Below are 14,681 nucleotides of genomic sequence, written 5' to 3'. Positions count from 1 at the left end.
AATTTGCTTTTCAGTTGTTTCATGTGTTCTTAAACTCTGTTCATGACGCTTGTAAGAAGCTACAAGGCTTTTTTCCAAAGTGGGTTTTGCCATTTTACACTCCCACCAACAATATACAAGAATTCTAGTTGTTCCACAATTGCCAGCATTTTGTGTTATCCATCTTTTGAATTATAGTCTTCTTAAGGATGTGTCAAGTTATCTTGTGGTGGCTTCAATTTATATTTCCCTGGTGACCAGTGATGCTGGGCATTTTTTCATATGCTATTGGCCATTCATAGGTCTTCCTCTGTGACATGTCTGTTCTATTACTCTGCCCATTTAAAAAAATTAGGTGTCTTTTTATTATTGAGTTAGAGGTTTTTATATATTCCGGATACGGGTCCTTTGTCAGATGTATGTGTTGCATATACTTTCTCCCAAACTAGACCTTACAGACATTTTTTTTAAAGATTTTATTTATTTATTTGACAGCAGAGATCACAAGTAGGTAGAGAAGCAGGCAGAGAGAGAGGGGGAAGCAGGCTCCCCGCTGAGCAGAGAGCCCGAAGCGGGGCTCGATCCCAGGACCCTGGGATCATGACCTGAGCTGAAGGCAGAGGCTTAACCCACTGAGCCACCCAGGCGCCCCCAGACTTATTTTTTTAATGATGTCTTAGAAGTCTTCTATTTTGATATTACCCATTGGGTTTTAATTTCAATTATAACTTTTTCTTTCTAGACATGTTGGTTCTTAATCTTTTATGTATCTAAACAAAATCAACAAAGTTGTCTTACAATTTCATCTGTCTTACAATTTATATCTGGTCGTTCTAGGATCTGAAGTCTTTGTGGATTTGTTTCTGCTGGTTCTTGCTCATGAGTCCTTGTTTTCATGGGTGTGTTTGGCTTTGTTTCTATTTTACTTATAATCTGACTGTTTTTTTTTTTTTTTACTTTAAGTCATCCTTTATTCAATCTGATTGTTTCTATTAGAGAATTGTGGAGATAATTTGAACTTGAATGGAGGTACCATCCTCCAGAGATGATTTATTTTCTTCTGCCATGTGTCTAGGGGCACTACCAATCTGATTTTTAAAAAAAAATAATGTTAGAAATACAGAGAAGTTAGAAAAACAATATGGAAATTTTAATGGGGTGCCTGGGTGGATCAGTCGGTTGAGCATCTGTCTGATTCTTGGTTTTGGCTCAGGTCACAATCTCAGGGTCGTGAGATCGAGCCCCGCATCAGGCTCAGCATGGAGTCAGCTTGGGCTTCTCCCTCTCGCTCTGCCCGCCCCCCCCCGCACATGGGCACACACGCTCTCTGCAAATAAATGAATAGATAAAATTTTTTTTAAAGATTCTCATAGACCCTTCCAGCTTCCCTTAATGTCAACATCTTATGTATCCATAGTACACTACAGGAGATTAACACCAGACTAAGACCAACTGGGATGTTGCCAGTTTTCCCACCAGTATATTTTCTGGCCCAGGATCCAGTTGAAGATCCCCTGTTAGTTGTCATGATGTTTTGTTGTTTTGTTTTGTCTCCTTCAGTCTCTGACAAATCCTCAGTCTGTTTTTGTTTTTCTTGAACTCGTTACATTTGGAGCATACTGACCAATTACTTTGTAAAAAAGTCCCTCAACTTACATTGTCTAATGTTTTGTCACGATTAGACTGAGGTACAGTTTTATAACAGTAGCATAGATGTAGTTATGCCCTTCTCAGGGCACCCTATTGAGGACATGTGGTGTTATTCTTTTTACTGCTAATACTAACTTTTATCTCTTATTTAAGGTAGTATCTGCTTGGCTTCCCCACTGAGAGGTTACTATTTTTCCCTTCATAATTAATAAGTCTTATGGAGAGACACTTTGAGACTGTGCAAATATCCTGTTTCTCATCAAACTTTTGCCTGATCATTATAACATTCATCCTAGTTCTTGCCTGCAGTTGTTATTACTGTGATGCTTGCTTAATGGTGATTTTCTGTTGTCATCATTCCTTCTACATTTATTGATTGGGATTCTTCTGTAAGAGAGAGCTGCCCTTCCCCCTCACGTTTATTTTGTTCATTTATTTATCAGTGTGAACTCATGAATATTTCTCTTATTTTATGTGCTGTCATCCATCACCGTTGTTGTTTTATTGACCAGATGGTCTTAGTCTTAGCCATTGGGAGCTCCTTCAACTTAGCACCTATGCCTGTTCAGTACGTCTCCATCATTTTATGAGCACTTCCTTTCTTTCTGGCATCGCAAGATAGTCCAATCTCATCTTGTGTTTTTCCTGCCCCAACCCTGGAGTCAGCCATTTCTCCAAGAAGCCTTGATTCATTTATTAGAGAATGGCATTTAGAAACCAAGATCTGAACAGTAGTTGTGCCCCTGGGATGTTGTTACTTCGGGGCCCTCTCAAAAGACAGATTTAGGACATAAGGAAAATACACTAACACGGGGATACTTGCCTAATAAATGATTTTCATTAACAAATATCCATAATTATTTCTCAACTTGTCCATTTGTATACATACTAGTAAGTTCATACCGGTATCTCTGATTCCAGTCTAGCAGCACAGAATTCATTCTGTTCTTCTTTCCTTATTTGTCTTATTTTGCTGCAAGAGAAGAACCTCGTTCTCATCATATGTAATGTATTTACTTATATGTTCAATTCTGTTAAACATACAGTGGGGTCAGAATCTCTTACCCATCTCTGTGAAAAACAAATTTATTAACTACAGTACAATGTCTGTGTATATTCTTTTTCTCTTAAATGTTACAGTGTAGTCAAAAGACTATTTTCCAGTTATCTCATTTAGTTATTTTCTCCACGCCCTTCCTTATAGTTTCCTTATTCATTTGTGGTGTAGTTAGGTTTATTTCTTACTGCTTGTATTCCATTGGTTGGTTGTAATAATTTGCATACGTGAAACATTAACATAGATCTGTCACTGTATTTGTCAGCTCCTTGATGCTTCCAAGAAGTCTTTTCTGGTTTACACAGTATTTTTAGTCGTTTTCAGTAGGAGGGTCAGTCCGCATAAGCCATATCACTAGAAATGAAGCCTTTCTTTGTAAAAGTAGTAGTGAAAGTCTTATTGTCTTCAAACATTAAGGAAAATATAAATACATGACAAACCTCACTTCTGAGTGTTATTTTTGAAAACCTTTGGGAGGAATTGGCATATGGAATCCTAGTGAGAACAAAAAGACGAATTTAATTTTTTACATTGATTTATGATCATCTAGTAGATGGCTGTCACTATTATTATTATAAATAATCAAGAGAGCAAAAAAAAGGTTTGTCATGTAATATGTTGTCAGTAGGCTCATGGCACCCATTAATGAATTTGAAAGTTTTTGACAATAAAATCTGGAAGATAAGAAAATACAGATCTCTGGATAATTGGATTTTTCAGTTAAGCAAAGGCTAATAATCCATTTTGTTTTATATTGGTATAGATTTTCTTTTCTTTTTTTGTTTTTAAGATTTTATTTATTTATTTGACAAAGAGAGAAATCACAAGTAGGCAGAGAGGCAGGCAGAGAGAGGTGGGGGAAGCAGGCTCCCCGCTGAGCAGAGAGCCCGATGCGGGGCTTGATCCCAGGACCCTGAGATTATGACCTGAGCTGAAGGCAGTGGCTTAACCCACTGAGCCACCCAGGTGCCCCTAGATTTTCTTTTCTAAAGCATATTCATCTCCCTTTCTGACACAGTAAGGTGGTCGATTGCATTTCTATTCAAGTGCTACTTACCCACCAGTGACATGTATTCGTTATAATTATGAAATACGGGAAGATCCCAAATGCCTAACCATAAGGAGTCATAAAGAAATCCTAGAATAGCTCTGTTCAGTAGAGGGAAAGTAATGTGTCCTAGATGGTACTCTAACCAAATCAGGCATATCAGGGAGAAGGAACACAGAGTCAGTCTGTTTTGCCAACTTGAGGCTTAATGAATAATAACCCAAGCACTCTGGTTATAAAAGGAATTCATTCCAGATAGTTCAAGGATATATAAGTATTAGGCTTTTCAGCAGTCTTTAACAGAACTAGAGTAATTTCTCAAATGTCTTGTTTTCTTTATCATCCAATCTGTATTCAGTAAAAGTAAAAAAGACAATGTTTTTGAAATAAGAATGTTAGAAATAGGGGTGCCTGGGTGGCTCAGTCATTAGTCATCTGCCTTTGGCTCAGGTCATGGTCCCGAGGTCCTGGGATCGAGCCCCATGTAGGGCTCTTTGCTCAGCAGGAAGCCCACTTCTCCCTCTCCCATTCCCCCTGCTTGTGTTCCCACTCTTGCTGTCTCTCTCTTTCTGGCAAATAAATAAATAAAATCTAAAAAAAAAAAAATGAACGTTAGAAATTAGTATCTAAAGATTAAAATGTTTCATATTACCCAGTGGTGGCAAGGTATTGAGAAGCAGGCATGTTGGTACTCTGTTGGTGGGGATATAAACTGGTGCAGTGTTTTGGGGGTGTGGTTTGGCGATACCTATCAATGTGAATATTCATAACTTTTTTTTTAAGATTTTATTTATTTATTTGGCAGAGCAAGAGAGGGAACAGAAGCAGGGGGAATGGGAGAGGGAGAAGTAGACTTCCCGCGGAGCAGGGAGGCTGATATGAGGCTTGAGCCCAGGTTCCTGGGCTTATAACAAGAGCCAAAGTAGACACTTAGCTCTGCTTAACGATTGCCACCCAGGCGCCCCAATATGTGTACCTTTTACCTAACAATGCCACTTTTAGGAATTTATTCACTTATAAGATATTCTCCCACAAGCACAGAGATGGTTAAGCAAGGATGTTTTCTGCAGCAGTGTTTGTAATAGCAAAGAATTGGAGCACTCTTAATGTTCATAAGTAGGGATTAGTTAAATTATGTTATATTCACATAACTAAACAGTTGTTAAAAAGGATAAGGTAGATCTATATATTGGCTTGGAAAGATGGAAAATACATGTATGCTTGTGGGGTGCCTGGGTGGCTCAGTGGGTTAAGCTTCTGCCTTCAGCTTAGGTCATGATCTCAGGGTCCTGGGATCGAGCCCCACATCGGGCTCTCTGCTCAGCGGGGAGCCTGCTTCCTCCTCTCTCTCTGCCTACTTGTGATCTCTCTCTGTGTCAAATAAATAGATAAAATCTTTTTTAAAAAAATACATGTGTGTTTGTTTGTTCGTTTGTTTTTAAAGTAAACTCCATGCCCAGCATGGAGCCCAGTGCAGGGCTTGAACTCACAACCCTGAGATCAAGGCCTGAGCTGAGATCAAGAGTTGGATTCTGAACTGACTGAGCCACCCATGTGCCCTATATGTATTTTTAAAGGCAAAACTTGTAATGTTTTAGATATGAATAGACAATTTCTAGGACTCACATGAAATATCTGTAATAGGAATGATAAGATCTCACTGGAGAGTGGCACTGATGACTAGGGATAAATGGGGACTGTAACTCATCTCAGTCCTTTCAATTTCAATTAAATCCTCTAATTATTTTTATTCTGAACATTTGTTACTCTTTCTATGGAAAAAATTTTTGATTTCAAAAAGCAAAGAACAAATACCTGAACTAAAACTATACCATCTTTCTTATATTCACCTATGATTATAGATGTCATACTTTGCCACATTTTTGCCATAGCTCTTATTGGCTGCTTCATCAGGCACAGTAGCCAGAGTCATCATTCTGAGAAGTCGACTGTGAAAGTCCCTGCCATTTTCTACTTTAAGACTGAATTGGGCAGGGCGCCTGGGTGGCTCAGTTGGTTAAGCATCTGACTCATGATTACTCATGATTTCGGCTCAGGTCTTGATCTCATTGGTCATGGGACTGAGCCCTTGTACCAGGCTCAACGCTCAGTGGGTAGTGTGCTTGAGATTCTCTCCCTCTGCCTACGTGTGTGTGCTCCCTTTCTCTCAAATAAATAAATAAATCTTTTTTTGAAAAGTGGGGGGGAAGGACACCTGGGTGGCTCAGTTGGTTAAGCGGCTGCCTTCGGCTCAGGTCATGATCCCGGGGTCTTGGGATCGAGTCCCACATCAGGCTCCTTGCTCAGTGGGGAGCCTGCTTCTCCCTCTGCCTCTGCCTGCCTCTCTGTCTGCCTGTGCTCACTCTCTCTGACAAATGAATAAATAAAATCTTTTTAAAAAAAAGGGGGGGGGGGAGAAAGAAAGAAAGAAAACTGAATTGTCCCAGTATTAGCCCCCTACCACAATCACCAAAAATGTCTCAGGGCCATGACTGCTGCCCCAAAACTAGAAGTAGGAAAATTTGCATCTGCAGGAGGGGTATGGCTCCTGAATATTTGCTGGCTGTTGGATAGTTTTGAAAGGCCACCAGGAGAGCAGAACTAAAGGATATGGCTGCCAAATATTTCTGTGTTTCTCCATATTTTTTAGCTTGACCCACCACCTCCATGATGTTGGCCAAGTCACTTGACAGGCTGTCCCCAATGGAAACCCAAGAAGTGGACTGTGCACACATGGTGTTCTCAGTAGCACCTTGTTTAAAACAAAAACAAAAAGCAGAAAAACCACTGATCCTTGAGTGCTTCACCATTTCCCACAGTTGTTGTAAATTTGTATGCATTGTGATACTTCTTTCCTTCCTTTATTTCCCTAAACTTAGTGATTCAACTCAATCTCATAAGGTCCTGAATTAGAAACGGGGAAAGGGGCATTCCTCTAGACCTGCCCTTTTTGTAATAGTATGGAAAAGAGGAGTAGGTCTATAATCTGGCCAACTGATACTCAAGTTAACTCCCTTAACTTCTGTACATACACATATATATGGTAGGATAGGAACTCTAATCCTGATCATCTCACTCAACTTTTTTCCTTTCCGTTGTTCTATCCCTCCTCTCGGGAGCTGAGCAAGTCCCTTTAGAGAGACCACTTTTGTCCTGGCTAACTCTGCTACTTGAGGAACTTCAAAGATGGTCTGAAGTTCATTATAGAGCTAGGACTGGCTTTGCAGGCTTCCTCATCCTTTGATCAGAAAGCATCTAGAACATTAAAGTTATGTACAAACTTAGATTATTACTTAATTTATGTGCAGAAATAGCTTTTAATCATTCTGTTAGGTCTAACCATCTGAGCCAAGGTCATCTCTGAAGAAGAAAATAATTTACATTAGCTCTTGCATGTGGGAGTGGGTTTATCACTCTGAGTGATGCATCCCCTCCAGCACCATAACAGGCAAATGACTGGCCGTGTGGCTGGAGGTGGCTGTACACGTGGGAGAGCACAGCACTGTGAAGCCAAAGACCAAGGCATTGCCACTTTTTCTCAGCCTCTACTTCCTTGTCTGCAAAAGGAGGCCAGCTACTCCTGCGTCTTAGGCTTTTTAGAGATTCAAATAAGAGATGTAGGTTAAAAGCCTTTGTGAATAGTCCAACCCTGAGCACATCTGAGGAGTCAACATTTAAAGGAGACCCATTAGAGCTTAGTGGTTAAGAGCTCAGACTCCAGAGTCAAACTGCCTGATAGGAAGAGACCATTTTTACTTCTAGGAAGATCACTTTGGGAGGAGATTAGTGTCCAAGAACATCTCTAATACAGCTTGGGCAACCTGACCGCGGTCGGTGCGTCTCAGGGCCTTGGTTGTTTCACCATCCCTGTCAAGCTGGTGATATTCAGAATAAGGTCAGCCACCTGAATTACCCAGTGCTTTTTGTAAATCTAAACCTATTTGAAACCTTGATTGTCAGTTGAATTCAGTACAGGCAATCAAATAACAGTGTTTATTAGAAGGAATTTTCCTTATGAGTCCTAAATTCTATTAAAAGAAATTTCCAGAGTCTTAAATTAAATTTCTTAGCATTTAAGAAGGAGAAAACAAAACAAAACAAAACAAAAAAGCCTTGCTGACATGGACTGGTCAAACTGCTAAAGGTTTGGTTAATAGTGGGACAAAGAAAAAGGAAACACTGTTTTCAAGATACAAAAAGGCAGTACAGGCCTGCCTCAGAGATATTGCCGGTTCGGTTCCAGGCCACCACAAAGAAACTAATACCACCTTAAAGTGAGTAAAATGAATTTTTTGGTTTTCCAGTGCACATAAAAGTTGTGTTTGTCATTTCCTCCATAATCTCTTCCTTTGCATCTGCCACTTGGCTAACGGTTGGTGCAAGAGGCCAAGCTTTTGGCCTCATTTGGCTTTTGATGTGCCTTCCTCACTAAGCTTAATCATTTCTAGCTTCGGATTTAAAGTGATGAGATGCGCAACTCTTCCTTTTACTTGAGCACTTAGAGGCCACTGTAGGGTTGTTAACTGGCCTGATGTCACATTGCTGTGTCTCAGGGAATGGGGCAGTCTGAGGAGAGGATGAGAGATGGGGGAATGGCCGTCAGGAGAGCAGTGGAGCAGTCAGAACGCACCCAACCTTATTGATTCAGTCTGTGTCTCCTGTGGGTGTGTTTCATGGCACCCCAAAACAACTACTGTAGTAACATCAAAGATCACAGGTCACAGATTGCCAGAAGAAATATAATAATGATGAAAAGTTTGAAATACTGCAAGAATTACCAAAATGCAACACATGAGGCACAAGGGAAGCAAAGGCTGTTGGCAAAATAGCACGGGCAGACTTGCTCGATGAAGGTTGCCACAAACCTCCCAATTTGGAAAAAACACAGTCTCTACAAAGTACAGTAAAGTGAAGTGCAGCCAAACTGGGTATGCCTGTATTGAAGTCCTAATTTGGAGACAAGACAACCCAAAGTTTACCATTCTGATGCCATCATTTACTGAGAAGTTGGCAGGTTCCTTCGTTTCCCTGAGCCTGTTTCCTCATTAGTAAATTGAGTATGACAGGCACTACTTTGGTTATGACAATTGAGATAATGCATTTAAAGCATTTAGCACAATTCTTGGCACATAGTAAGTACTCAGTACATACCACTTACGTTATTTTAGGCAAGGATGACTAACATTGTGTTTCTAAGTGATTAAGAAAACTAAAAAAGCTGGTGGTGTCTGTAATTAAATTTAGAATAAGGAAGAAGAGGTGGTTTGGTTTTATTTTGTTGTGTATGTGTAACTGTTTAAAAATTAGAACTATAGGCTGAGATTCTCACATGGCCATCTAGTTCAGGGAAGCAACATTTGTTGAATCTGCAGGACCAAGACAAAGATGGACCGTTGCTTATACAGCACTTGAAGATAAAAACAACTATTGAGGTGCACCTGGTGGCTCAGTCACTTGAGTGTCTAACTCTTGATTTTTTTTTAATATTTTATTTATTTATTTGAAAGACAGAGATCACAAGTAGGCAGAGAGGTAGGCAGAGAGAGAGAGAGGAGGAAGCAGGCTCCCCACTGAGCAGAGAGACCGATGTGGGACTCGATCCCAGGACCCTGAGATCATGACCTGAGCCGAAGGCAAAAGCTCAACCCACTGAGCCACCCAGGCAACCCCTAACTCTTGATTTTAACTCAGGTCGTGATCTCAGGGTCATGGAATTGAGCCCTGTGCGGCGTGGCATCCATGCTTGCCAGGGAGTCTGCTTGGGGCTTCTCTCCCTCTGTCACTCCCCCCAACCTTCACATTCTCTCCAAATTAAATAAATACATCTTTAAAAACAAACAAAAAAAAAACCTGGGGGAAAAAAACTATCAAACATGTATCTGTTAATGTGAGAGCCTCACTGAACAGCTAGCCTACCCTATCAACATTATTACCATCCCACCTCCTAACCACTTCAGCACACAGTGATCTCTCCCAGGAACTTATAAAGCTTACTGACCCCTTTTCGGCATCAAAAAAAGCACTGAGGCAGTTAATTTAACCTGTCCTGTGGCTCTTGTCTCTACTGGGCAGTGTTCAGGGCCAATGCACACTGGGAAGCTAGGCTGGGACTCCCGGAGAAGGACTAGAGTTCAAATCTTAGCAAGGAAGCATTCTTTCAAAATACTCTCCTGCATATTCAGGAGAGTCTTTGGTGTTTTGCTGTGTTGCAGCCTTAGAGAATAAATGGATCAGGGTGGGAAATCAGTGCCTCAGCCAACAGTCCCCAGGAATTTAAAGTTGCTTGAGATGTCCTTGAGGACCGAATGGCAAAAATCTTAGCAGACATCGGGATGCCTGGCTGGCTCAGTTGGTGGAACATGCAACTCTTGAAGCCAGGGTTGTGAATTTGAGCCCCGTGCTGGGTATAGAGATTACTTAAAAATAAAATCTTTAAAAAACATTCTTAACTGGGCTTGGTTGGTTAAGTGTCTGCCTTCAGCTCAGGTCATGATCCTGGGGTCCTGGGATCAGGTCCCACATTGGGGTCCCTGTTGAGTGGGGAGTCTGCTTCTCCCTCTCCCCCTGCCCTTCTCCCATGCTCGTGCTCTCTCTCACATTCTCTCTTTGTCTCTCAAATAATAAAAATCTTTAAAAAATAAAAATGAAAAAAAATTTAACTGCCATGACAGGGAACAATAGTGCCCATGTTGAATGGAAATGAGCAATGGAGAGAGATGATTTACCTGGGCCCTGCTGAGGAAATAAAGAGAAAATAAAGGAATGAGAGAATATAGATAAAGACATTTCTAAGAGAGAAATAAAGGAGATTCTGAGGGAGTAGGTTTATCTCTTACTTTTTCATGTAAAACACTGAGACTTTCTCTGGGTTTAATGGATGTTCGCGGAGCTTCTGCTATGTGCAGAGTAGTCATGACGGTATCGAACATTTGAGAGCTTACTATTCCTAGGCCTGTTTCCTCTGACTAGCAAAGCGGTCTTTACCAAGACAGACTTGTCCGCAGTGGAAGTAGAGATGGGGGTTGGTCTTGTTTGAGCATTAAAGAACACATGGACCGGGGGTGGGAAGCCAGCATCTCATCCTGTGCTCCTCACAGAGTAGGAAGTTGCAAAGAGACGCTTGGGAAACGAAAGGCAGGAAAATCTTAACAGACTCCCTTTGCACTGAATCCACTGAAGCCTCCGAGTCCCCCCTGAAGGTCTCCTCTGCTTGCAGGCATCAGAAGTTGAGAGACAACTCTCCATGCAAGTCCATGCCCTCAGAGAAGACTTCCGGGAGAAAAACTCCTCAACCAACCAGCACATCATCAGGCTCGAAAGCCTTCAGGCTGAGGTGAGCCGCCCCGCGGGACTGCGCTTGCAGAAGCAACGCTTTTCTCAGTGGAGGTGCCGCACTAAGTCTTTTGGATAAGGAGTCCCCTGAACTGGGAGACAAAACCCTGCTCTATCTAAAACCTCTGAAGAGAGATGTCTCTGAGAGAAACTCAAGGGGTAACACTTGATTCATGTGGCACTGGGTAGCCTCTTGTCTAGAAGAGTAAGGTTGCTCAGAGTTGCTGCTGAGCGTGCGGATATCGTGGATGACCTACTTTTACTGAATATGTGGATCCGTCCAAAAACATTCTTGCCGACCCTAAACAGCGATGGGAAAGAGAATTCCCCCTTGCTCCATGCTATTTAGATCCAGTTCAGTCCACCTTAATGGGACCGATGATATTCTCATGTACAAAATGAAGGTAACAGACGTAGCTGCTCGATAGGGCTGTTGTGTTTGATGAGTTAATACAGAGAAAGCACTCCGTGTGGAGGGTGTGAGCCAGAGCATTGGCAGGGTCTCTGGCCCTCAGTGGGCTAGAGGCAAAGAAAAAGTAGCATTTAGTGGACAACCCTGTGAGAACCCAGCTGTGGGAGGTGAGAAGAGGGGAGTCCTATCACCAGTCCAAAGCGGGGGGCTCTTCCCTTACCCCTCAGTATTCCACCTAATCAGATCCTGATGGCCCCTAAGCCGGTTGTCCAGACAGCAACCCTTTGGCTAAGTTCCACTTGAAGGCACAGGCTAGGGCCAGATGAATCACACCCTGACTCTGGTTAAGGAATCAGTAGGTGTGGTCAGACCCAGAGAACCCCAGATGGCTGCTTCCCTGCTTTGAAAATGACCTGAAGATGTTTTTCCTAAAGTCTGTCAATATCTTCTCTTTTCTTCTGCCTGTCATTCCCTTCCTTTCTCCCTTTCCTTGGAAATACTACTGGTATTGAGCAGCAGGTTCTTGAAGTAAGTAGTTGGTTCTGGTGGGGTTTGGCATGCCTGTCTGTGACCACTCGTGTGCATGACTTGCCGTTAAACTGCCTTTGCCAAGTTCTGACTCCTTCGAGTTGCCTGTTTTCCTCTCCCCTCTGCTTACTATTTTAAGACCCTTGTGACTCAGGGTCATTCCCAGGAATGTTAATTGGCAGATTTGATCACAAGTTTCAGGGTATATAGGCTGGGATGATGGAGTGTCAATGCCTTGCTTCATCTGGCAACACTGCTGCTTTACAAAGCCAACGTTATGACGTTGGTCAAGCACGTTACTTCATGTAGCTCTGAACTTCTAAGTTTTTTTAAGGAGCCAAGATTGTCTATCAGGACTGTATTAAATCATTATTTCACTGAGTGGAACTTGAGAAACAAAGCTTATCCATGGAAGGAAAATGTAAAGGTCAGAGGGTATTTAAATGAAAATCAACTAGAGTAAGAATTCCTTCACATGGGTAACATGCCTCAGTGTGGGGAATAGTGGCCCCATTCACAGAAGAGACCTATTCCTTTTTGTCCCTCACCCAGGTGCACACTTGAGACAGTATTTCTTTGTTTGGCCAGATACCTGATCTCTCTGGACAAAGACCACATACTTCCATTTCCCCAGGACAGCAGCCTATCTGATTGATAAGTGGCCAGGGAAGATCTGTGCTCTCTGAAAAGAATTCTAGTGTGGACAGCAAGAACAGACAAAAAGCAGAGGGAAAGGTGGATTTCAGAGAACCTCAGACACATTATACATTCATTTTAAAATCTCCCCAGGAAAGGGTTGGAGGTTGGTCCCCTTAATGGATTGTTCTCTCAAGCCAGACTGGAGAGTGTGGTGAACATCTTAACCATGTTGGGAGCAAGAAGCTGGTTGAGAGATAAATCCAGCAGGGAAATGATAGATGGGAGGAGCCAGTGGGACCTGCATGCAGGACTTGGAAAGGCTTCCGTGTCCCCTTAGTGGTGCAGTGTTCTTGGGGTAAAGCATCGCTGGCCCACGGAGTGCTGGCATAGCTCCTGAGCCTACAGACCTTGAGGCCAGGAGATTTGGCATCTCTTTCCTTTTTGCCTTTGTTTTCTCACTGACATTGAAAAGACTAGACAGGCCTTCCTAAAAGAAGATTTATATCTCTTGAGACTGGCTAGATATGCAATGTACAAACACACCGGCCTGTTTAATAAAAGGAGTGAAATTCCTCCTATTCACAAATGACTTGCTCAGGCAAAAAGACACTGAGTAAAATCATTTACTCACTTATGTCCATGTCCTGTTGCTTCCAGGACACAGGCTGAGGCAGGCACTACTTTGTTTCTGTACCCTGCCAGCTCCCGCATTAACTTGGAGCACCAGGTCTGAACTGCGACCTCTAGAGCCAGACCCGTTAGCAGAGCGGGAAAGTACAGAAGAGAGCCATAACAGTATGACAAGACAGCAGCTCAAGAGGCTGTTCCAGGCATTTTCCTGTACCCATGACTTGAGAAGAAAGAATGGAACCACAGGTTGGGTTCCACTCCCCCATAAATTATGGGGTTGAGGTGAAGTTATGAACAGGCAAGGTGGAGCCCTTCTCTGTCTTATCTGTGGAATTTCCAGAGCACTGACCTTCCCTTCCTCTGCCTGGCATCCTACATTCCAGCTTCCCAAAGCTCATCTCCCACCCCTTCCCAGACAGGTTTCTAGAAGGGAGGGGCTTTCTCTCTAGCCTGGGAGTTCACAGCTGTTCTCTCCAAGATGGGGGCACCGGGCCCCTGGGCAGAGCACTTGGGGAAACACCTGCCTTCATGTTTGGGGCTCGTTCCTCCCTTCCTGCTCATCAGCCTGGGTGTAACTGCACACCACCCTTATGACTCTCCACCCTTTCAGATCAAGATGCTGTCGGATCGGAAACGGGAGCTGGAGCATCGTCTCAGTGCCACCTTAGAGGAGAACGACCTGCTCCAGGGGACTGTGGAGGAGCTACAGGACCGGGTGCTGATTCTGGAGAGGCAAGGCCATGACAAAGACCTACAGGTACTGAGGCAGAGAAGCTGTCCTATAAAACCAGGGCCAGATTAAAAGAGCATGTAGCTGCCCACCCTGCATGAAAGCTGATGGGCCAGCACCACCATAGGGGTCAGGAGAAGGTAAAGCCAAGGTCTCTCTACTGGCCCTGTTGTTGTTCTCCTTAGGCACCCACCAACTTGGCCATTCTGGCTCTGCTGAAAACAAACACGTTGCTACCCGCAGGTCATCCTTCCAATTTGTTCAAGCCACTGACCCCCGGAGCAGTTTCAGTGAGTTCTTTCTGGGCTATTAACATGACTGGAACATGAGGAGTGTTATTCCGCCTCCTAGGGTTTGTGAAATCTGCTAGAGGTTTCAGAGGGAGCCTGTGATTTCCTGTGCGTGGCTCACAGTGCTCTCTGCCGCTGCTTCCCAGGCTGATGCATTTAGCCAGCTTGCACTGAGCAGAAATCACGAAGCTGCCCACTGAACACAGCAAGACTCCCATCCTGCTTCTAACAGTGGCTAGAAAAGGAATAGGCTGACCCTTTGTGAACTTAATTGGCTTCTTTTTCCTTCCTAAAAGAAATTGCTTCATGGCCATATTTGTCCTTATCTGGGACCTGCCACCAGTCCTCAGCTAAATCCCCAGGCTCACACTTGACAACCCCCTAAA

The 14,681-nt window shown here is 43.0% G+C and overlaps 1 protein-coding gene across 2 annotated transcripts in view; it reads left to right on the top strand.

Moving 5' to 3' along the window:
• BICDL1 (BICD family like cargo adaptor 1) overlaps positions 1 to 14,681 on the top strand; it is a gene marked incomplete at its 5' end in the record, with an annotated part of 98,446 nt that overhangs the window by 61,288 nt on the left and 22,477 nt on the right. For both annotated transcript variants that reach the window (XM_080821985.1, XM_080821984.1), the window contains 2 exons: positions 10,951 to 11,067; positions 13,886 to 14,032. In XM_080821985.1, coding sequence (XP_080678111.1) covers positions 10,951 to 11,067; positions 13,886 to 14,032 — 264 coding nt within the window. The remainder of the gene's footprint in view (positions 1 to 10,950; positions 11,068 to 13,885; positions 14,033 to 14,681) is intronic.

Source organism: Martes martes, assembly GCF_963455335.1.
Source record: "Martes martes genome assembly, chromosome: 13".
NCBI lineage: Eukaryota > Metazoa > Chordata > Mammalia > Carnivora > Mustelidae > Martes > Martes martes.
The sequence above is the reverse complement of the archived record's forward strand: the minus strand, read 5'-3'. Positions and strand labels throughout refer to the sequence as shown.